This window comes from Meriones unguiculatus, chromosome 8 (genome assembly GCF_030254825.1).
Source record: "Meriones unguiculatus strain TT.TT164.6M chromosome 8, Bangor_MerUng_6.1, whole genome shotgun sequence".
Taxonomy (NCBI): Eukaryota; Metazoa; Chordata; class Mammalia; order Rodentia; family Muridae; genus Meriones; species Meriones unguiculatus.
Genome location: NC_083356.1, coordinates 1,348,755 through 1,371,605, shown reverse-complemented (window position 1 = coordinate 1,371,605; position 22,851 = coordinate 1,348,755). Strand labels below are relative to the sequence as shown.

Sequence of the window (22,851 nt, the reverse complement as noted above, 5' to 3'; positions counted from 1 at the left end):
CTGTAATTATCGTAATTATCGTTGCCTTTCACCATTTGCTCTCTTTTTTCTGGAGCCAGGAATTTGGTGTCAGAACTATTGGGTCTAGAGTCAAAGCCTGCTATTTTTCTAATTATTTCTATCTCTTCCTGGAGCCCGACAGCAGAGTTGAAAGGTTCTTGAGTTGGGAGTTAGGATTGAAATTAATAAACCAACATACAACACATGGAAGCTTTCCGAGAGGCTCTAGTGGAAGCTGGACCCCTTGCTTTATTCCAGAGTCCGGTTAAGCCTGAGCAAAAGCACCTCAGCACAATGAGTGAATTCACAAGGAAGTCAAGAAAAAGGTGTGACTTTGACAAGACATCCCACCTGCTGTCTCAAACAAAAGGAGATACACTTGGAAATTTATCACTGACTCCAGTGAAGGCCATGGTGAAAGCAGTCTTTCTGCCGAGATCTAAATATCAAAGCAGCCTGGCGGACCTGGGGCAACCAGCAATCTCCCCCTATTATTTTCTCTGTGCTTTGAAAATTTTCCACTTGTTCATCCAAGCCACTGAGTTGAGTCTTGCCAATAACCATTCTGTCCCTCAATATATATACTGGGTTTTTTTGTTTTGTGTGTGTGTTTCGAAATAACCATTTTATGTCCAGAAAGTGATGGAGTTTGGGGTCTTTTTTTTTTTTTTAAGATTTATTTATTTGTTATGTATACAATATTCTGCCTGCATGTACACCTGCATACCAGGTGCAGGCACCAGATCTCAAAGGTGGTTGGGAGCCACCATGTGGTTGCTGGGAATTGAACTTAGCACCTCTGGAAAAGCAGCCAGCGCTGTTGTTAACCTCTGAGACATCTCTCCAGCCTGAGTTTGGGGTTTTGGACAAGGTTTCGTTTTGTACATGACTTGGCGATATTTACGTGTTTCTGACGGCTTAAGCTGTTGAACACCTGTTCCAAGTGGACCCTATGTTTTCTGGTGGGCAGGGAACAGCCGGTAACCACAACTCTATTGGGCCACAGCTGAGTCACTGTTTTCCAATAGCCCAAGGCCCTGACTGAGCTCTGCTTAGAGGTCCCAAAGATCATCCATTCAAGAGCATACAGGGCTGGCCGAAGTTGCAGGTCTAGGGCTTGAAGAACCAGGGCGTTTGCGGCTGGAGGGACAGCTCAGGAGCTAAGAGGACTTGAACACAACCGTGAGGCCTAATTCGGATCCCAGCTCACGTCCTGCCAGCTGCGGTCCTGCAAGCCTGGAGCCATGAGGGCAGGAAGACCAGACGACCAACAGGGCCGGCTTGGCTCAGCTAAGAAACTGAACCTCAGTTCACGGAGACCGCGCCTCCCAGAGGCGGGGGGAGCGGGGTGCGTGCGTGCAGCCCGGGCCGCCGTCGGACCTCTGCCCAGACTCCTCCGAGTAAGCGGTGCGGAGCGGCTCTCTGTCACGCGTGTCTCAGGGATTAGAGCCAGGTTGCCGGGCCTGGCGGAGCTCCTCGGAGCCGAGCCGTCCTGCCAGCTCTGGCTGCTTTCTGTTTCTTTTTGTGGGTTGGTAAGGACGTTGGTTCAACGTCAGGCAGGCACCGCCTCCTGCTTTCATGCTGGTCCTTCCATTTGTTTCTGGTGCTGAGGTTTGTAGGCTGCCTGTCCCGCCTTCGTGAGGACGGACAAGCCCTGACCCAGCCCCAGCAAGGCTCCACCCCACGCGGTGCAGGCCTGGGTACGGATGGGCCCGGGGGGGGCCGCTGCGCTCCTTCCACCACGTGACTCCTAGACCACAGGCTGGCCCACTGCATTGCCATTCCACTTCCTTCCTCACCACAGGGAAGCCGCTTCTCCCAGCCTCAGGTAACTGCTTTCTTCTCTCCCGCCAAGTTGCTCCCAGCAGCACGCAGACAGCCCCCAACACACACGCTCGGTGATCTCCCGGCTCTACCTCCTTTCCTGACCCTCTTCGCCGTCAGGACCAAATTTCCGGGAAGAGTTACCTGTGATCTCTCTGCCTGGATGCCCACGACTGTTAGCATTTACTTAAAAAATGCCCTGCGCGTAACAGATCTGACGGGAAAGAGTTGTAGTGGGGGAGGGAAGCGGAGAAGAGTTAGGGCCTGAGTGAGCCGTGAGGCCAGAGAGGCCGAGATGGGGGAGGGGCGCGCCCCGACCGAGAAACCGACGGCAAGTTGGTCCTTGTGTATCTGGTGTGCAGCTGGATTGCATCTGCCACACACGGGGGGGGGGCACATGAAGACCTAGGTTGCTAGGCAACCAGGAAGCAGGCAGCCTAAGGCTAATGCCGCTCAGCACCCAGTGACTTCTACAAAGGCCCTGTGGTAGCATGGGATTCAGGCTGCGGTCTGTACCTGTTACTGATAGGGCCCCACTCTAATGCTTGCTGTAATGCACAACTTTACAGCAAGTTTGTGTCAGCGGGACACAAACTAGAATCATCTGAGAGGGGAACCTCACTGAGAAAATTCCTCTGTACAGTCGGTCGGTAGGCGAGCCTTGGGGTATTTTCTTAATTAGTGATTGATGTGGGAAGGCAATGCCCACTGGGGGCTGCTGGTCCTGGGTTCTGTAAGAAAGGGGCCGAGCAAGCCAGTGATCAGCACCCTCCATGGCCTCTGCATCAGCTCCTGCTCCAGGTTCCTGCCCTGTAAGAGGAATTTTAATCCAGCAACAGGATTGGTCTGTGTGATCACAGACCTTTAATTCCAAAGAATGGCATCTAATTAATTGACTGACAAAGTAACAAATCAGAAATATGTGACAGAATGATTCAGAGATAGTGTGCTCCAACTCTCAACAGGAAGGAAAGAGGAGCTACTTAGGAGCAGCACAGGGAGAGAGAGAGAGAGAGAGTGTGTGTGTGTGTGTGTGTGTGTGTGTTAGGGCTCATGGAGACAGTATGGTAGAGTTTGGGAGCACAGTACAGTTTGGTGCAGTTCAGTTCCCAAGGTTCAGAGGTAGTTTTTCCAAGTAGAGACATTCAGTGAGAAGAAAAGCCAGTTTGAATCAGAAAGGGTGAGCTTATTCAGCAGTGAGTCTCAGAGGCTGAAAACATTCTAGGCCGAGGTTAGCAGATGGAGCGGAGGCTGAAGCCGGCAAGGTCCAGGCCTGCAGCCTCCAGGCCTCAGGCCTAGGGACAGTTAGATAGACATGCTCTGCCAAGCCTGTACCCTGTATTAGTAAAGCTGGGTTATGGCCCTCATCCCAGGAAATAACAGCGCAACGTTTACGCAGCCCTGACTTGGTTCAGGGACAGACTGTGAGCTGCAAGTAGAAGTAAAATGCTTTTGGTCATGGTTTTATCACACTGCTAGTAAGTCTCAGACAGAAACTGAGTGAGAATGGCTCCTGTGTAGAGCTGCTTGTTTGTTATGGAGTATTCAGAAAAAAACACGTTTTCACCCTGGCCTTCACCTTGAGACAGAGATAAACAGGATTTTGCCAAGTTCCTTAAACTTGTTTGTGTGACCTTGGACTATATCTGCTACAGGGAAGTGATTTAAGAAAACAAGTTTGGCATCCAAACCAGGGACCTGGGATACTGGGAAGCAGTGAAGGACACACCTCAGTGACCATAAACTAAAGAGGAAGGGGCGTGGTGAGTAAAATTCCAGGAGTAAAAATGGGACAAGGCCTTAGCGCCATGTTTTTTGTGTGGTCTTTAATTAGAGACAGTCTGTTTCTGTGGCAGGACACAAAGAAACTTTCTTTCAGGGTTAGAGAGAAAGAGGAAAGACAAACTGCCGGCTTCAGGACAAAATAAGACTAAACCATCGGCTCCTCCCAAAGAGTTATATGTCTCTCCTGATAACAATAATTCCTTGTTAGGAGAAGACTTTGAGGATGACTTAGATCCTGATGAGATTGCAGAGCTGGAGGATTCTGAGAGATATCCTCCGATTCAGGCTATGAATGTTAAAAAACTTAAGCCTTGGCAAAAAGAAACAAAAAAGTTGGAATGGGCCTTGGAGGAAATAAACAGAAAAATTGGAAAATTAAATGAGGCTCAATCCCTCACTCCAACTCCCTCACTGACTGCAAGCTTGGACCCTCCTCCTGAGACAGTTGTTGGAGCGCAAAAGACAAGGGGCCTTTTCCCTTGTCCACTGTGCAGGCAACTGTGTCCCCTTTACAAGCTTCTTTACAACAAGCTAGGCAGAACGGAGAAGATATAACTGAGTTTTATGGTTTTCCTTGTCCTTTTCCAGAGCAAACCGATGGACAGGGTAATATGGTGAGAATCCATGCTCCTATATCTTTCAAACAATTAAAAGAATTAAAATCTGCATACTCTCAATATGGTTCTACAGTGCCTTTTACTCAAGCTCTGTTAGAGTCCTTGTCTACTGAGGCCCTCTGCCCAGGGGAATGGAAGCAATTAGTAAGAGCATGTTTATCAGGAGGAGATTATTTATTATGGAAGTCAGAATTTGAAGAGCATTGTCAAGTTACAGGTGAACTCAATCGAGCTCAGGGAGTTCCTATAACTTATGCCATGCTTGCTGGGGAAGGAATCTACAGGGAAATAATAGGACAGCAATTGGATTTTGACTTGGCTGTTTATGCTCAAGTAAATGCTGCTGCCCGAAGGGCCTGGAATAAACTTCCACAAACAGGTAGACAGGTGCAGGACTTGTCTAAAATCTGTCAGGGACCTGATGAATTATTTCAAGATTTTGTAGCAAGATTAATGCAAGCAGCAAGCAGACTTGTAGGTGATACAGATTCTCGATTGTTATTAGTAAAACATTTGGCCTATGAAAATGCTAACAGTGCCTGTCAAGCAGCTTTGAGACCCTTTAGGAAGAAAGGAAATATTTCTGAATATATTAGGTTATGCTCTGACATCAGGCCATCTTATACTCAAGGAGTGGCTATGGCTGCAGCCCTACAAGGGAAGACTATTAAAGAGGCATTATTTCAACAACAGAAAGGCCCGAAGAATGGAGTATCTGGAAGTTGTTATGGTTGTGGGCAAATGGGACATCAAAGAAAAAAATGTCCTAATGCTAGTAAGAAAAAAAGGAATCAAAAGGACCCTGGTCTATGCCCAAGATGTAAAAGAGGAAAGCATTGGGCTAATGAATGTAAGTCTAAAAGAGATGCTGCAGGAAACCCTTTAACATGGGGAAACTGGAAAAGAGGCCAGCCCCAGGCCCCGCAACAATGTTATGGGGCACTACAGAACATGGTCCCTCAGCAAGGAGATCCATTCAGGACCTCTGTAGAGCAGCCACAGGTAGCGCAGGGCTGGACCTCAGTTCCTCCACCTACACAGTATTAACTTCTGAAATGGGGATGCAGGCCCCACCTACAGGAGTTTATGCTCCATTACCTAGGGGGCCTATAGGATTATGACTAGGAAGAAAGTTCCCTGCTATGCAGGGAATTTTAGTAGCTCCTGGGGTAACTGATGCTGATTTTAAAGGGGAGATAAAAATTATGACACACTCTCCAAATAGAATTTCTGTAATAAAACAAGGTAAAATATTAGCCCAATTAATATTGCTTCCCCAAATTCAGACAAAAAATCCAAGTAAGAAGGAGAGGAGAAGAGATGCAGGTTTTGGATCCTCTGATACTTATTGGGTACTAGCTATTGGTCCCAATCGGCCTTAACTAGTGTTACAAATTAATGGAGGAAAATTGACAGGGTTATTGGATACAGGAGCTGATGTCTCTGTCTTAACTGCCCATCAGTGGCCTATGCATTGGCCTAAACAATCCTGTATTGCAGTTACAAGGGTCAGGACAAAGGCAGTGCCCTGAACAAAGTATTGACTTGGAAGGATGGGGAAGGACACGAGGGAAGCTTTAAACCATATATTGTTCCTGGCCTTCCTGTGAATCTGTGGGGCAGAGATGTGATCAGTAACATGGGAGTGTACCTTTACAGTCCTAGTAATGCAGTTACCAATCAGATGCTTCATCAAGGACATTTACCAAATTCAGGATTAGGAACATCTGGACAAGGCGTAACTCAATCACTAATGCCTACCCCAAGAACTTTTGAAAAGGGGTTGGGTCATTTTTAGGGGAGGTCACTGAACAACCTGTACCCCATGCAGATCTAATGACATGGAAAGCAGATATTCCTGTGTGGTGGATCAGTGGACTCTTTCCCTTGAAAAAAATTAAAGCCACTGAGCAGTTAGTACAGGAACAGCTTGATATCGGCCATATTGCTCTATCAAACTCACTTTGGAACTCCCCTATTTTTATTATAAAAAAGAAAGCAGGAAAATGGAGATTTTACAAGATCTCAGAAAAGTAAATGAAACCATGGAGTTAATGGGAGCCTTACAACCTGGATTGCCTACCCCTCCTGCTGTACCTAGAGATACTTCTAAGATTATACTGGATTTAAAAGATTGTCTTTATACTGTTCCTCTTGCTCCTCAAGACTAAAATACTTGCTTTTAGCATGGCACCAGTAAATTTTAAAGAACCTAGGAGGTTCACTGGCTTGTATTTCCTCAAGGTGTGGCACACGGTCCGACCTTATGTCAGACATTTGTGGCTCAAGCTGTTTTTAAAACTAGACAAGCATATTCTTCTGCGTATATTAGTCATTATTTGGACGACATTTTGTTGGCTCATAAGAATGAAGGAATTTTATTGAGTGCTTTTGCACACGTACAAGCTTTGAGGGGTCAAGGTTTAGTAGTTGCACCAGAAGAAGTACAGACAGAGCCACCCTATTTGTATTGGGACAGAAATGATACCCTCAGTCTATTATGCCTCAGAAAATTCAATTAAGGAAAGACAACCTAAAAACTTTAAATGATTTTCAAAAGTTGTTAGGTGATATTAACTGGCTTAGACCCCATTTGAAATTAACTGCAGAGGAGCCGAAACCACTTTTTGACAATTTAGAAGGAGAGGCTGATCCTTTGTCAGAAAGGGAAGATAGAATTAGCTATTGAAAAACAACATGTTCAACACATAGATTATATATAAAAGAATGGGATGCGCATGTTTTGGCTATTGTTCATACACCCAATGCAGTACTGTGGTAAGAAGGACCACTATTATGGTTGTACCTGCCTGTGTCTCCTGTGCGAGTTCTGACACCATATTATGAAGCAGTGGCTGGTTTAGTTCAAATGGCTCACATAGAATCTCAGAAGTGTTTTGGCAGAGAGTCCTCCTTAATTGGAGTTCCTTTTACCAAACAGCAAGTAGGCTGGTTACTTCAAAATGCAGATTGTTGGGCCATAGATTTTGCTCATTATTTAGGCCATATTGACAATCATTATCCAAAAGATTAATTACTTCAATTTGTCAAGCAGCACGCTGTTGTATTTCCTAAAATAATTAAATAAGAGCCATTACCCCAAGTTCCAACAGTTTTCACAGATGACTCTTCAAATGGAAAAGCTGTGTATACAGTGCAGGGACAGACTTTTGTTTTGCAAACATTGCCAGCCTCAGCTCAAGTTGCAGAATTACGAGTTGTAGCTGCAACCTTTAAAAATACAGCTTTTACATCTTAAAAAAAAAATTTTTTTTTTTAGTTATTATTACAGTTATCCACTTTATATCCTGGCTGTGGCCTCCTCCTTCATCTCCTCCCCTCATCTCCTCCTCTGCCCCTGGGCTTTTATGTCCCCTCATCCAGAGCAGTGTGCAGCCTTGTTACATAGGGCATATTAGAGTTCATTCAGGACTTCCTGGACCTCAAACTTTAGGAGATGATTTAGCAGATAAAGCCACATGCTTGGTGGGATAACTCAGGAATTGGCTCAGCAACGCCTGACATCATCAAAATTGAGCTTAAGAAAGCAGCTTAACATTCCCATTTTGAAAAGCTGCTAGACAAATTGTAAGATTATGTTCTTGTCCTGAACATTTTAATGTACCTCAATATGGTGTCAATCCTAGAGGATTGACTCCCAGTAATTTGTGGCAAATGGACATAACTCATATCCCATAATTTGGAAAACTAAAATATGTTCACCTAACAATTAATACGTTTTCAGGAGTTATCATGGCAACTCCCTTAGCAGGAGAAGCCACCAAACATGCTTTAAGTCATTGCTTAAAATATTTTGCTACAATTGGAACTCCTTCCATTATAAAGACCCTGGTTCTGGATATACCAGTCAAGCTTTTCAGCGTTATTTGTGTGCAAATGAGTATGTCATAAAACAGGATTCCATATAATCCTCAAGGCCAAGGAATTGTGGAGCATGGCTATGGATCTCTTAAGAATCAATTGCAAAAAATAAAAAAGGGCAAGTTATATCCTCAAACACCACAGAATTATATTAACCATGCTCTCTTTATTTTAAATTTTTTAAATGTGGATATACAAGGCCTTTCTGTGGCTGATCGATTGTGGCAAATACCCTAATACCAAAGATAATTATGCCCAAGTGAAATGGAAAGATCTGGTTACTGGAATATGGCAGGGCCCTGACCCTGTATGGGGAAGAGGGCATGTCTGTTTTTCTGCAGGACGCAGGAGCCAGGTGGGTCCCAGAAAGGCTGGTGAGATTTGCAGACGTTCCTGCTGCTGACCATGGCGGATTCTGTCCTGTTGGTGACTGGAAAGCTGTATTGGGCTTATGCTGACCCACCTTTGTTACATTCTGCTCCTGGGAGATGTTGTGCAGAGAACATTTTAGATACAATGTGACTGGACTTGATTGGTCTGGTAATCAGGACAATTCTCAACAAAATCTGGAAGACTGGGAAAGAGGACTGACTATGGGATCTTGGTCTGATTCTGGTTTTCAGCAGACCTCTATTTGGAAGCTTGCTGCAGAAACTCTCGGGAGGCCCTGTCAGTGCCTATGTAAATTCTCCTTTTGCCTTGTTGTTTGGAAATGTTCATGTTTTTATACAAGATTCAACCTTGCCATCAATGTAAACTAACAAACTGTATTTCTAAGCTTTCAAATGGACAACAGGTTCTGGTTGTTTGACAGCCTTCTTTTATTATGGTTCCTGTGAATGTTTCTCAGGCTTGGTTTTCTGATAAGGGATTATAAGTGCTAGAAGAAATGCGGAGCTTTAAGTAGACCTAAAAGAATGGTTAATTATTGCAGGTATCTTACTTATCATCATTTTATTTTATCACTTTTATGGAGTGTTACAGGACTTGGCTCTTATTAGGAGCATGTCTCCTACCAGTGATAATTAAAACCTTCATCAAGGCCTTATAAAATGTTAAAGCTGATCTGCATAAGATTAAATTCTGCCCTAGCAGAGGTTGGTAGCCAATGACGGGTAAGATCTCTCTCTGAGGAATATTCAACCTAAGACAGGGCATGAATGGTGGAATTCATGTACCAATGACGGGTAAGATTATATCTTGGAAGAGACACAACCTAAGACAGGCACAATCTTCTGCTCCGTAGCTCTTAAGCTATGGTCTTTTAATACATGAAAGAGAGAGACCTGTGTAGAGCTGCTTGTTTGTCAGGCTGCCTTGTTATTGAGTATTCAAAAAACACGTTTTCACGCTGGCCTTTACCTCGAGACAGAGATAAATAGGATTTTGCCAAGTTCCTTAAACTCCTTTGTGTAACCTTGGACCATATCTGCTACAGGGAAGTGGTTTAAGAAAACAAGTTTGGCGGTTCCATGAACTTCTTCCTTCTCGTTTTTACTTGCCTATGAAAAGGAATTGTGGAATAAACTCACAGCTGCAGGTCTGACAGTCCTCTCCAAGCTAACAAATCTCTTGTGTTATTTATTTCAATCCTCACTCCCCACTCAGATACTGTTTGACTCTGCTGGGGGTTGGGAGCTCGGGCAGGCTCCCATAGGCTCCTAGGTTTCAATGCTTGCTCCACAGTTGTCGAAACTGTTTGGGAAGGATTAGGAGGCGTGGCCTTGTTGGGGGAGGTGTATCACTGGGGGGTGGCTTTGAGGCTGCAAAAGCCTATGCTGTTCCAGCTGGCCTTCTCTCTCTGCCCCATGGTTGTGGGTCAAATGTGAGCTCTTGGCTACTGCTCCAGAGCTGTGCCTGCTTGTCTACCGCCGTGCTCCCAACCGTGATGGTCATGGTCTCGCCTCTGAAGCCTCTGAAACCTCTAAGCGCTTTCTCTCTTTAGTTGCGTTGGTTGTCATTTGTCACAGCAAGAGAAGGAAGAGTAACTAGGAAAATGACAAATCTTGAAAAAATTGAAACTTTTATTTACACAGGGTTTCTCTGTGTAGTTTGGGCTGTCCTGAACTCGCTTTGTTGACCAGGCTGGCCTCAAACTCAGAGATCCACCTGCCTCTTCCTCCCCAAGTGCTGGGATTACAAGCATGTGCCACTGAGACCAGCTGAAAAATTCAAACTCTTGAATGAAAATTACTGAAAAATTTCAGGCTTTTCTTTACCTTTTAAATATACATGAAGCAGGTTAAGACCAGCAAGATGGCACAGCAGGTAAATCACTTGGCACGCCAGCCTGACGACCTGAGTTTGATTCCCAGATCACTGTAAAGGTGGAAGAGAACAAACTCCAGGAAGCTGTCCTCTGGCCTCGCACGCACTGTGGCATGCAGCCCAACCCCAGTAATTAAAAAAGTTTTATTCTATAACTTTCATCACATTTCACTTATCTGTTTCAGGATATTGGATCCCAATGTGATCCCAGAAAATTGTGAACTATTAAAAACAAAAACCAAAACAAAACAAAACAAAAAAAACCACCTGTCTTGTTTGGTGTGGTTCAGTCACACACACAGCTTAGTCCTAGAACTATTTATTGTAAACAGAAATATATATATAATGTGGCTCAGCCAGTCCTAGCACACACCTTTAATCTAAGAGCTTTCTGTACACAGGATTTAATAAAGTCAACCAGCTGAGCAAGAAACAGGGATTAAAGAGCAGGAGGGACTTTGACAGAGCATGGAGAAGCTTTTTGAGCTCTTTAGCTCTTCAGCTCTTTGACTTCTAGCTTTTGGCCTTTTCCTCCTGGTCCATCCTGAGCTCTTGGCCTTGAGCTTTTGGTTTTTTGGCTTTTTCTTTCTGGAATGTTGGCAGAGTAGGAAGGTCAGCTGGGTGCTTTCTCTGCTTCTCTGAGCTGGCAGGTTTTCACCCCAGCACCTGGCTCCTGAGTCTTTACTGGTAAAATAGAACGGTTGGGATTTTCATTTTTTTAAAACAATAGATGGGCTTACTACTCACAGATAAACAAGAAGTAGGGTCATTATGTACCGCTGAACAGGGGGCCAGGGTTCGCTTATCTCGGTAGACGTTTCTCTAGCAGAACAGCTGAGGAGGAGAAAACTCCATAGACATTTCCACACACACTGGAACATTGGCACTGGACCAGGGGAGGCCCACCACCCCCTCTGCGCCTCAGCGGGGGAAGGCTCTGCCACTCTCACAGGGCTGAGGCCCATATCAGTTACTCTGGAAGCACTCCCTGCACTTCATGTCTGCGTCTGCCTCGGGGTGGATTGACAGGTCACAGGACAGCCTGGCTTCTAACTCTGCCTTCTCACAGGAGTGTGTTGTCTTTTTATTACAGCTGTGTTGCTGAGGGTGAATGTGTGTCTCACTGTGGTTTGTTTGGTTTAGATGTGGCAATCGCAAACAATAGAAAAGGCTAAATTCCAGCTCTTTTTCTGTGTTTCAGGACAGGGTCCTCATGTTCCCAGGCTGACCATGGAAACGATAGACAGGTCAGGATTCTGCTCCTTCTGCCTCCATCTCCAGAGTTCTGGAGTCACAGTTTTGTGGTCCCACACCTGGGTTTTAGTGCGCCCTGGCGCTCGAAGCTAAAGGAGCAAGCATGGGAGGAAACCATTCTAGCATGCAGGTGCATCCCCAGCCGTGCTGATTTTCTGTGGCAGCACTCACCTGGCACGAGGATCTGGAGTTCACGGCCAGCCGAGGCCTTGCCTCAAAGACCTTGCCTCAAAAAAACACAGTACAATAAACCAGCCACACTGTAATTCCACAAGAGGTGAAGGCAAAAGGGTTAGAAGTTCTGCATAGCTAGTTCAAAACAAACAAAGCCATATAAAAATAATTTTTTAAGAAGCAGGGATATGGTGACTCAGCCTCTAATCCCAGCATTCAGAAGTTCCTGAGGCAAGAGAATAACTGACGGTGTGAGGCCAGCTAGCCTAGGTTACTCAGTGAGTTAAAGACAGCGGGAGCGACAGTGTGAGACAGTGAGGTAAACAGATGGAGCTCTTATCTCAAGATATAATCCCCGATGTCTTCTTCCCTGTCTTCCTTTCCACTCGGTTTCCTCTGTCGCTTTGGCTGGCTTGGAACTCACTCTGTAGACCAGGCTGGCCTTTCAGTGACGACGGGATTACAGGAGCTGTGCCTGCCTGTTCAGTTTCTGGCGCCCCAATGTGCTCAGGGAGACTGAGTCCACATGGCACTTCCCTGCCGCTAACGGCTCTGAGTGGAGAAAAGAGCTCCCCCTGCCTCTTGTGTGGTTTTTGTTTGCCAGCTCGCCTCAAGTTCTCCACTGTTCAGTTAGAAATAAATAAACCTTGAAACATACCAAAATGGCATGGAAACTGAAGCTTTATTGTCCTATGTCAAAGGTTTGTACTTTTTGTCACATCATAAAATGAGGGAGCCCAGAAGTCCAGGAGGTTTGAGGAGCTTTCCCGTCCCAGGGTTTCCTATGTATTTTAAAATATAACTCAGACACCGTGATATATAAAATCCTATGCAGCTTTTTCAATATATCATATAATTTCTCTCACATTAATAAAAATTCCTTGTAAACATAATTTTAATGTAAGACTGTTTCCTTATTTGTTTTTGCTTTTTCGTTTTTTGAGACAGGGTTTCTCTGTGTAGCTCTGTAGTCTAGGCTGGCCTCAAACTCAGAAATCTGCCTCCCGAGTGCTGAGATTAAAGGCGTGTGCCACCATGCCCGGCTCACTGGAAGATAATTTTACAGAAACATAGTGTGTTTAGACACCGGACTGGCCGATACTTAGCTAGGAGGGTTGGTGTGTGAAGCACACAGCCAAGGCCACTAATCCTGAGAAAGGTTGCTCCTGAGACCCAGGGGTCTGTGCGGGGCGGGGTAGAGAAAGGGGCGGGGCACAGAGGGGCGGGCTCACAGGTCCTGGCCCAGAAGCTCCAGCTCGCCCAGGAGAAAGTCTATGTCGGCCTGGGACAGGCTGGGGTTGGCCACCACCATCCGGAAGAAGTTGGCCCGGGCGCCATGAGGCTGGTAGCCAATCATCATGGAGCCCTTCTTCACCATGCGCTCCTTGAGCACGGGCGCCACCTGTGGGCGGGGCAGGAGTGCAGCAGGAGGCCGACCGTGACCACCCAAGCCAAAGGCGTCCCCCACACCTTCTGCAGCTCACACCCTTTTCCCACCACGTGCAACCGGAGCATCCTCCGAATCCTGCTGCTTTTTTCCACCCCACCTCTGCAAGGAACAGCTGGAACATCTCTCCAGCCAGCCTCCTCTGACCCCCGGCACTGCCCTCCCCATCTCAAGCCTTCGTCCCCAGCACCGTCTCCTCCTCAGTTCCTGGCATGTTCTGACCTGTAGCACTCGATCTAGAGGCAACTTACACAACCACCTTGGGCACAGTGACCCCTCTTCTGCAGTAACAGCTCCGGGGGCCGCCACTGACCCGCCTCCAGGTTCCTGGGGCAGCCGGCACTAACCATCCCTCCCCGCCTCCACGGGCGTGTCTGGGATGATGTGTCTGGGTGATTCTGTCCCCAGCCTCAGCAGCGGAGCTGCCCCTCGTCTGTCTCTGGCCTTGGTTCCAGCACAGACATCTGAGTCTGCACGCTGGTCTCCTGTCTCCCCACTCGCTCAGCGGCACCTGGCGCCCGTTAAAAAGGGGTGCTCTCCTGCACCTGGCATCTCAAGAGAAGCAGGGACATGCCATACCAGGCGCAGCCAGCAGAGGGCCGAAACACCTGCTGCTTAGTTCCCCCAACTGGGTTCCCCAGAGGGCAAAGGCTAGCCCACCTGAGACAGCCTTTGGCTGTAATCCGGACTCCCCTTCTTCCCCCGCAGGCTGGGAGGCACAAACCAAAAGCACACGTTGACAAACTCGGGCTGAGAGGACGGATGAGGAAGGCATGAGCTGCGGGGGGCAGGGGCTATTTCCCTGTCTCCTCCACTGGTCCTTCATGAGGCTTCACACACAGAACAAGGTGGGACCAGGAGGCCTACCTCCATGACCAACTCAAAGCCTTCCCGCTTTTTTATCTCCTCCACCAGGTACCTGGGGAAAGAGGTGGGTAAGGGCAGGGAAAGCCGCCCTGTGGAGGGGAGGAGACCCACGTGCCTTCCATGCCTACCGAGTGAGGGCGAAGGCCTGGTCGATGCGCCGCTCCAGCCCTCGCCCGCCCTGCGCCTTCCACATGAGCCACAGCTTCAGACAGTCCACACGACGCCCACACTGCACCACCTTGTCCCCCGTGTCCAAGGCCACGTCATAGAACTTGTCCTGCTGGAAGAGGTAGCTGGCCTGCGAGCCATGGCAGCGCTTGAGCAGGTTCTGCGGGGGGAGGTCAGGGCAGGCCTGAGGGGCTCAGCTCACCCTTCCCCTCCGGGAGCAGGCAGCCTGAGGACAGCGGCCGGCAACCCTGACCTCGCCCTGGGCTGCTCCCAGCACCTTCCTAGTTCTGCCCAGGGGCCCTTTGACCCAAGCGTGACCCACAGCTCGCCTAGGGGCTCGGCAGACCACGGGTGGGGAGCCTGGGAGCTCAGCAGGGTTAGGTGGTCAGAGACTGTGGCTTCAGTTGGGAGGGTAAAGCAAGCTTGTTAAGGGCCGGATCCCTCGGAGGCGAGACAGAGGAGCGAGGGCTCTAGAAAGGAGGGCTGCGGTCTGGTGAGACAGACGCACCGAGGTGTCCCGGAGAAGAAGAGCGGAGCACTGCAGGCCAGCGGCGAGAAGCTTGTGTGGGTTCCAGGCCACGGAGTCCGCCCTAGGGAGAACAGGCAGAGCTGGGCAGCAGCTCCTCCTGCCCAGCAGAGCCCTCCAGACACGCAGCAAAGGGCCTACCCTTCCCCGCAGGCAGGGAGAGCCCCGATCGACCCTCCCTCCAGTCCTCAGTCAGCATCTCTCCGCTCCCGCCCTCCCTTGTCTACAACTATTGCAAGGACCAAGGATGTGAAGAGAGGGTCCAGGAGGCTGTGTGCACCTCTGGATCCCGTCCAGGAGATGCCTGTGAGTCCGAGACAGCAGGACGCTCCCACCCCAGGCGGCCTGTGAAGCAGGAGGAACAGCGTGGGTCTTGGCCTCAGTGTTGCCCACCCTACCCCCTGGACCCTAGTCTTACTCACATCCACGTGCAGCCAGAGTCCGTGGCGCTGGCAAACGTCAGCAATTGCATCCAGGGGGTCAAAGGCCCCTAGCACGGTGGTGCCAGAGGTGGCACTGACCAGAAATGGCACAAAGCCCTGTTGCCAAAAGGGAGAGGACGGAGCTGCAGAGTCTCTGTAGAATCTGCTCAGGCTGCAGCTGAGCCCTGTGCGCCCTGCACGCCCATCCCGACACTGCAGTCTGCAGGCGGCACCATAAGGGTTCACAGATCTCAGCACAGCCTCCGTTACCTGTTCCCGCTGCTTACACTCTTTCAAAAACCTTAAATGCTGGGCTGGGGACACAGCTCAACCAGGGAAGTTACTATCCTGCAGATATGTGGACCTATGTTCATCCCAGAATCTATGTGAAAGGAAAAAAAGGAAAGCCCAGGCATGGTGGCCTGTGCCTGTAAACGCAGTCCCGGCAGGCGGAGACAGGTAGGCCCTGGGCTTGCTGGCCAGCCAGCCTATCCTGGCTGCTGAGCTCCGGGCCACTCAAAGACCACCGGAAAAAACAAGGAGGAGGCTCCTGACAGCAGCCCCAGAGGCTGGCATTACCCCACTGCACGTGCACACGCGCACATACGAACATGAGCATGTAACGTCTTACTGGAAAGCCAAACCAGCACCGACACTGGGCCAGGCGCAGTGCGGCACTCCCGTGATCCCAGCACTCAGGGAGGCGCAGGCAGGTCACTGTGAGTTAGAGGCCACAGAGTGCTGGTCTACAGAGCAAGTTCCAGGACAGCCAGGGCTAAACAGAGAAACCCTGTCTTGAAAAAAAAACGAAAAAAGGAAGAGCCCCAATGCTATAAAAGTTCAGACTGACATCAGATTAGTAATAAAGAAATTTTAAACTACTACAAAGAAAAGCCCAAGCACAGGCGGCCTCACGAATGAATTCTATCAAACATTTAAAAATAAACACTGCTGGGCTGGAGAGCCGGCTCAGCAGTTAAGAGCGCCAGATGCTCTTCCAGAGGGCCCAGCGTCAATCCCGCCTGACAGCTCACACCCTCTAAACCCAGCCTCAGGGAAGTCAGTACCCTCACCCGGCCTCCCCGGGCACCAGGCACACACGTGGCACACAGATGCATACACACAGACAAGTCACACACATACGAAGATAAAATTACTAGTACCAGTTCACAAATATTTCCTCCCCCGAAACAGAATACACAAAACCAGCTAGAGCCGGGGCAGGAGACAGCTCCACACAGGAGCACGTGGCCAGCACGCCAGGGCCGAACAGACAGAGAGCCAACAGCAACGACCAAGCGCATTAGCCCACGGTGTGCACACAGCGAAATACCACACAAGGAAACCAAAGGCAGGCAGGCGCGACAGTGCAGGCCTGCAACCACAGCACAGCAGGGGGCAGGCGGGCAGGCAGACCTCCGTGAGTTCAGGGCTCCAGGACAGCCAGGGAGACCCAGAGAAACACTGTCTCAAGAAAGACATCAATCAATCAGTTAATTAGTTAAAGCCCCCAAAAAGGGCTGTGGAGATAGTTCAGCGAGGAGCATTTTTTGAGCATTTGCTAAAACGTTCAGTGCCCTGGGTCCACTCCCACTGCCGCACATCTACACATAAGAACAAAGCTTCAAAGAGCCCAAAGACCTGCCAGGTGTGGAAGCATACTTTGTAATCCTAGCACTTGGGATTTAGAGGCCGGAGTACCAGGAGGAGTTCAAGGCCCAAGGCCGGCCTGAGTTACACAGAACTCTGTCTAAAAAAACAACAAAAACCAAAAAATCTGAATGTAACAATTTAAAGTATGCTCTGTGTAGTGGTACGACTTTGGTCTCAGCACTTGAGAGGCAGAGGCAGGCCGGTATCTCTGAATTCAGCCTGAAGCGAGTTTCAGGCCATTGAGGGCTATGTAGTTAGACCCTGTCTCAAAAATTTAAAAATGGAAACAAAAATTAACTATAAGAAACTGGGCAGGTGGCTCAGCAGTTACAAGATGTTACGTAAGAAGCACCTGCTGCTTCCAGAGACCAGAGGTTAGCCCAGAGCCCACACTACAACAGTAACTATACTAACTAGTTCCAGGGAATCCAAAACCCTCTTCTGGTCTTCATGGGCACTGTGCGCCCCCCCCCCACACAGACAGACACGTTACTAAAAATAAAAATGAACTTTGAACATTTTGAAGTAGGGGCTGGGAGATGCCCCAGAGGTTAAGAGCACTGGCTGTTCTTCCAAAGGACCTGAGTTCAATTCCCAGCAACCATGTGGTGGCTCACAACCATCTATAGTGAGATCTGCTGCCCTCTTCTGGTCTGCAGGTGTACATGCAGGCAGGATACTGTATAAGTCAATAAATAAATCTTAAAATCAAAATTAAGTAAACTAGGGGATTGTGGTACATGCCTTTAATGGCACATGCCTTTAATCTCAGAGCTTGGGAGGCAGAGACAGTTGGATGTGTGTGAGTTCAAGGCCAACCTGGTCTACAGAGTAGGTTCCAGGACAGCCAAGGCTACAGAGAGAAACCCTGCCTTGAAAAACCAAAACTAAACCAAAACAAAAAGATTAATTAATTAAAAGTGTAAAGCCCTTGAAATATAAAAAGAAACTCTGTGCTCTAGAGTTAGGTCAGGGAGCCAAGGCAGGCTGCGGCAGCCGGGGCACTGGAAGTCAAGGCGTTTGCCTCCAGGTCTGACAATCTGTGTTTGACTCGGCCCCACTGACCACCGTGCACACACCGTGGCTCACGTGCACGCAAGAGACTGAGGCAAGAGGATCACTCTCAGTTTGAGGTCAAGCTGGGCTACACAGCAAGGCCCTGACTCAGACAACAGGAATGGGAACCCACCCCCAGCTCTGAACCTGCCAACGCTGACAGCAGAGTGCGAGCTCTGAGAATGGTTTTAGTGAGTCCCCGGGCTTCAGGTGCTGAAATTCCATACCCTCTGTCAAGTCCTGAGAGAGCAGAAATTTAACCCAGCTGTGATGTGGGGGGTGGGATGGGATGGGGTGCTGGTGTTGGGCTTGGACGGGACGAGACGCTGGGGTCCTGCCGCTACCAGGCAATGCCTCGTACTGACTCGGTGCTCTGCCAGCAAGGCCATCACTGGATGGAAGCCTGGAACTTGGACCAGAACTGCGGGCCAAAGCAAACCTCCTTTCTTTCTTAGCTTACCTCAGGTATTTCCCTGCACTAGTGAAAAGCAGATTAACCAAACCCACAAATGCGCACAACAGAAACCGAGTTATGATACTTGCGCCTTCAAACACGCCACAACACAAATGGAACACAAGGCACACTTCCAATGTCCCCTCCTGGCGGAGAGGGGGCACTAGGCAGAAGCAGTCCCAAGAGAGTCCCGGATGGGGGCTCTCCGTGGGGGGTGGACACACATAAGTGGAAGCAAGCTGCCTCCCTGTCCCTGCCCCAGCTCCAATGTCCCGGTCTTGGCCACACCCAGCACTCAGTAGCTCCCCCTCCTCCGGTCACTTCTGGGGGTGCCCTGCCCAGCTCCTGTCTCGAGACCAACACACACACACACACACACACACAGACACACAGAGACTAAATACATATTTAAAAACATAAAATGAGCAAGAGATCGGAACAGGGATTTCTCGAAACATGGTAAGACATATGGCTAGGAGCTGAGAGATGGTTCAGAGGTTAAGAGCACTGGCTGCTCTTCCAGAGGTCCTGAGTTCAATTCCCAGCACCCACATGGTGGCTCACAGCCATCTAGAGTGAGATCTGGTGCCCTCTTGTGGTACACAGGTGTACATGCAGGCAGAACACTGTATATATAGTAAATAAATCTTAAAAAAAAGACACATGTCTAATAAACACACGATTCTCAGCATCACTAATCAACAAGAAAATGAACATCTACGTGTAATGTGATCCCTTCACGCCCTCTAAGAGGCTGTAATCACGAAGCACTTGTGCCACAGGCCTGTACTCACAGGAAGACGGGGACCCCAGGTTCAAAGACTACCCAAGCGACAGACAGTGTGAGACCCCATTCCCAAGGACCAGCAGAGGGCCAGGCTCCCTGCTGCTGGGAGGGAGCACTTGCCTAGCATGCATGAAGCCCTGGCTGACCCTCTGCAGCACTAAAGCAGGTGTGACCGTGCACACTGGTAATCCCAGGGCCCAGCAGGACAGGCAGGAGGATGAAAAGTTCAAGGTCATCCTGGGGCACACCGGCATGAGCTACGTGAGATGCTTGCCCAAAATATTTGTAATTACAATAGACAGCAGAAAGACAGGTGAGAGTGTGTGTGTGCTCGTGTGTGCGGTGTGTGTGTGTGTGTGCGCGCGCGCGCGCAAGGTGTGTGCGGTGTATGTGGTATGTGGTATGTGTGTGTGGTGTGTGTGTGTGTGGTGCGTGTGGTATGTATGTGTGTGTGTGTGTGTGTGTGTGTGTGTATGGTGTGTGTGTATGTGGTGTGTGTGTGTGTGTGTGTATGCAGTGTGTGTGTGTAGTTCATTTAGTGCCTGCCCAGCACTCAGGACACCCTGGGTTAGTCAGCGTGAAGCGGGTGGGGGTGCAGTGAGGTAGTGAGGTCAGGACCCACATCGTCCTTGGCGACACAGGGCTCAGAGCCGACCTGAGCAGGAGACGCTCACTCAAACAAGAACACGCGGAGATCAATGCCAATGTCGTGAGCATGCCGGGAAATCAGACACCACAGATAATGCGTGTGAACTGGCTGCTTTAGGGAGGAGGCCGGAACCCGAGCTGGGCCTTAACAGTGATGGCTTCGCAGGGAGCTGGTGTTCTCTAAGCGTGTGGCACTTGGGACCGTACCCCAGTGAGCAGCACAAACTGGAATCAGCAGGCTACTGGGTGAGGACGAGGATGGTGATGGGGATGGGGATGGTGATGGGGGTGATGATGGTGGTGATGGGGGTGATGGTGGTGATGATGGTGGTGATGGTGATGATGATGGTGATGACGATGGTGGTGGTGGTGGTGATAAGAGAGGACAGAGGTTGGAGACACTTCCCTTCTGGAGGACTGAGTAAGATTCCTAGCGCCCATGTCGGCTCCCAGCTGCCTGTAACTCCAGCTCCAGGGTAGCTGATGCCTTTGACGTAACTCTCCAGGCCTGCACTCATACACACCCACACCAACACATCATTTAACTTTATAGTATCAGGGCTGCAGACGCCTCAGTGGCTCAGAGCACTGGCTGCTCTTCCAAAGGCCCAGGCTCAATTCTCAGCGCCCACACGGCAGCTCACAATGTCTGTAAGCCCAGTTCCAGGACGCCTGGGATCTACAGGCACTGCACATGCTACACAGACACACAGCAGAAATAAACCAACTATAAAACAGACCTTAAAACGAATGGCGGCTGGAGGGACGGCCAGCAGCGAGACAGTACCCGCTGCCCCTGCGGCCCCAGCGCCCACAGGCAGCTCAGAGCACAGGGAGCTACAGCTCCAGGGAGCGTGGTGCCTCCTCTGGCCTCTGTGGGAGGCAGCCAAAGACATCACAAACATACAGGCAGGCTGGACACCCCCCACGAAACATAATACACAAGCACACTCTTGTCCACAGCAGTGTCGGCCCGCCCTGTGCGGCGACCTGAAATGCTCGTGTGTCCTGCAGGCATCCTGTGTCATCCTGTACACTCCTATCTTCTATTTGGCTACCTGGTACCCTAGCGGCGGGGATGATGGTGAAGATGGCGTGGGGCACACACCTGTGCTCACAGCACCAGGTAAGTTGAGGCGGGGAGACGGAGTTGCAGGCCAGCATGAGCTCGTGCTGAGTCCAACGCCCGCCTTGCTGCACACTACGAGCTTGTCACAGATAAATACAGAAGCAGCAGCGGCGGCTAATGTCGGCACGGCACGGCACGGCACGGCACGGTGCATGCAGGCCAGAAGCCATTCTAAGCGCTTGGCACACTCATTAATTTAACCCTTACAGCATTCTCATGTGGTGACTTCTGTAGCACGCCCGTTTCACAGAGGACGAAACTGACCAGAGACATCATAACTTATCTACCATTACGTCTCTTTCATTTCATGCTTTGTGTCCTGGTGCACAGCAGTCTGTGATCCTGTGGTAATTAACAGCAGCCCTCTGAGCAGAGCAGAGGAACGTGGAATCTGCAGACACATCTAAAAGCTGCCTGGAAGCAGACTGCCCCACGTGAGGCTAATGCCCACCTTCTGCCTGGCGCCACAGTCCTCCTCAGCCCACAGAAACCTTCCACACTACAGCCCAGACACCCACCACTCCCCACAGGGTTGCTTGGAACTCCAATTCAGAGCCTAACCCAGCGGCACGTCTCTGCAGAGCCCCGATGCTACAGGGGTGGACATACAGGAGAGGCACAAGGGCCCAAACCACTCTTCATGGGGAGAGGGAGGGGGAGGCCCGCCTTACTGCCCGGTGCCCTCACCCACCTCAGCCTCGGCCACACTGATCTGCCTCTCCAGCTCCTCAGGGATCATCTTCCCTCTGAAAAGAGAACTGAGGGTGGAGAGAGTGCGGCTGCTCCAGACCAGGGGAGGCCACTCACAGAGCTGAGGCAGAGGAGGAGGAGGCCACGGGAGACCAGGCCCTCAGAGCGCAGGGCACCGAGAGCAGGAGCAGCAATCCGAAAGCAGGGCAGGTGGGGGAGGCGCAGCAGGGGTAAGGGCTGAGGCCACACGCTGTGCCAAGCTAGGTCAGGGCCAAGTCGGCAGGACCTTCACCTCTCGTCAGCTTTGACCACTCTGACACTGTCCGTGCCAAGTCCCAGGAAAGCAGCTCCCTTACTGACGGAGTAGTGGCACTGCGGGAGAACGCAGAGGGCAAGTTAGCACGGCCTGGCTGGGCCCAGACGCGCTGGCCTCCTTGGAGGAAAGCACGCCAGCCTGAGGGCAGCGGAGGGCAGAGCAGACACACAGGGTCTCCGACTGAGCTGAAGGTGAGGCTCAGGCGTCCAGGTCAGGCCTATGATCTTTCCTACCTCCTTAGAAGTGAAGAGGACCAAGGGTGGCAGGGCCCGGAGACCCCTCTGCTTGCAGTCGGGGTAGCGCTGAAAACGGGCCAGGTTCATGGCATATATGTTGGAGAAGGAGCCACCTGTCACAGGGAGGGGAGGGGAGGCCCCTGACCTTTCCAGGCAGAGCTGACCAAAGCAGCAGGCATCACACCAGCCCTATGAATCCCCAGGTTCACAGGTAAGAAGAGCCCAGGGTCAGAAGACAACCCCACCCCTGAGCTACGCAACAGGCCTCCAGAGTGTCAGGCCAACACCGGGATCACAGCAACTGGGAAGCCTCCACGGCCCAGCCAGCGGAGGCACAGGGGACACAGACACTGTCCCTCCACACTAGTTACACAGAACTAGGAGAGGGCGGGGGCAGACCCATGACAAAGACCCTAGGGAAGCCCTCTTCTCACGTACCAGGACAGAAGACCCCATCCCCTGAGGTCCAGCCCACCAGGGCACGCAGCTTCTTCAGCACCTCCTCCTCCATGAGAACAAACACAGGCGCAATCTCATACGTGTACCTGCCAGGGAATATCGGGAAAGAGGCGGAGGCAGCGCCCAGCTCAGTCTTTCGGCTAGAGGAGATGGGGGTGAAGTAAGGGTCCCAGAGAGAATGGTGGGCAT

The 22,851-nt window shown here is 50.1% G+C and overlaps 2 protein-coding genes across 11 annotated transcripts in view; one reads left to right on the top strand and one right to left on the bottom strand.

The window, feature by feature from the left end:
• Nucleotides 1–1,387: 1,387 nt before the first annotated feature.
• LOC132655725 (endogenous retrovirus group K member 24 Gag polyprotein-like) lies at nucleotides 1,388–12,586 on the top strand. Its single transcript, XM_060388551.1, has 2 exons — nucleotides 1,388–1,828; nucleotides 3,480–12,586. The coding sequence occupies exon 2, from the start codon at nucleotides 4,221–4,223 to the stop codon at nucleotides 5,271–5,273; it is 1,053 nt and encodes a 350-aa protein (XP_060244534.1). The 5' UTR covers nucleotides 1,388–1,828; nucleotides 3,480–4,220; the 3' UTR covers nucleotides 5,274–12,586.
• Nucleotides 12,468–22,851, bottom strand: part of Csad (cysteine sulfinic acid decarboxylase) — a 23,520-nt gene continuing 13,136 nt past the window's right edge. For 8 of the 10 annotated variants that reach the window (XM_060388549.1, XM_060388546.1, XM_060388545.1 and 5 more), the window contains 11 exons: nucleotides 22,642–22,748; nucleotides 22,201–22,316; nucleotides 21,944–22,023; nucleotides 21,653–21,707; nucleotides 15,235–15,351; nucleotides 15,093–15,157; nucleotides 14,795–14,876; nucleotides 14,247–14,446; nucleotides 14,119–14,170; nucleotides 13,912–14,001; nucleotides 12,468–13,206 (listed from right to left, as the gene is read on the bottom strand). In XM_060388549.1, the coding sequence (XP_060244532.1) occupies nucleotides 13,033–13,206; nucleotides 13,912–14,001; nucleotides 14,119–14,170; nucleotides 14,247–14,446; nucleotides 14,795–14,876; nucleotides 15,093–15,157; nucleotides 15,235–15,351; nucleotides 21,653–21,707; nucleotides 21,944–22,023; nucleotides 22,201–22,316; nucleotides 22,642–22,748 (1,138 nt within the window). In that variant the 3' untranslated portion in view covers nucleotides 12,468–13,032. The remainder of the gene's footprint in view (nucleotides 13,207–13,911; nucleotides 14,002–14,118; nucleotides 14,171–14,246; nucleotides 14,447–14,794; nucleotides 14,877–15,092; nucleotides 15,158–15,234; nucleotides 15,352–21,652; nucleotides 21,708–21,943; nucleotides 22,024–22,200; nucleotides 22,317–22,641; nucleotides 22,749–22,851) is intronic. The other 2 variants (XM_060388543.1, XM_060388550.1) reach the window with 2 other exon arrangements.

What these genes read in the sequence shown, in the direction of transcription:
- LOC132655725 (XM_060388551.1), top strand. Translation starts at nt 4,221, where the DNA reads ATGGTGAGAATCCATGCTCCTATATCTTTCAAACAATTAAAAGAATTA.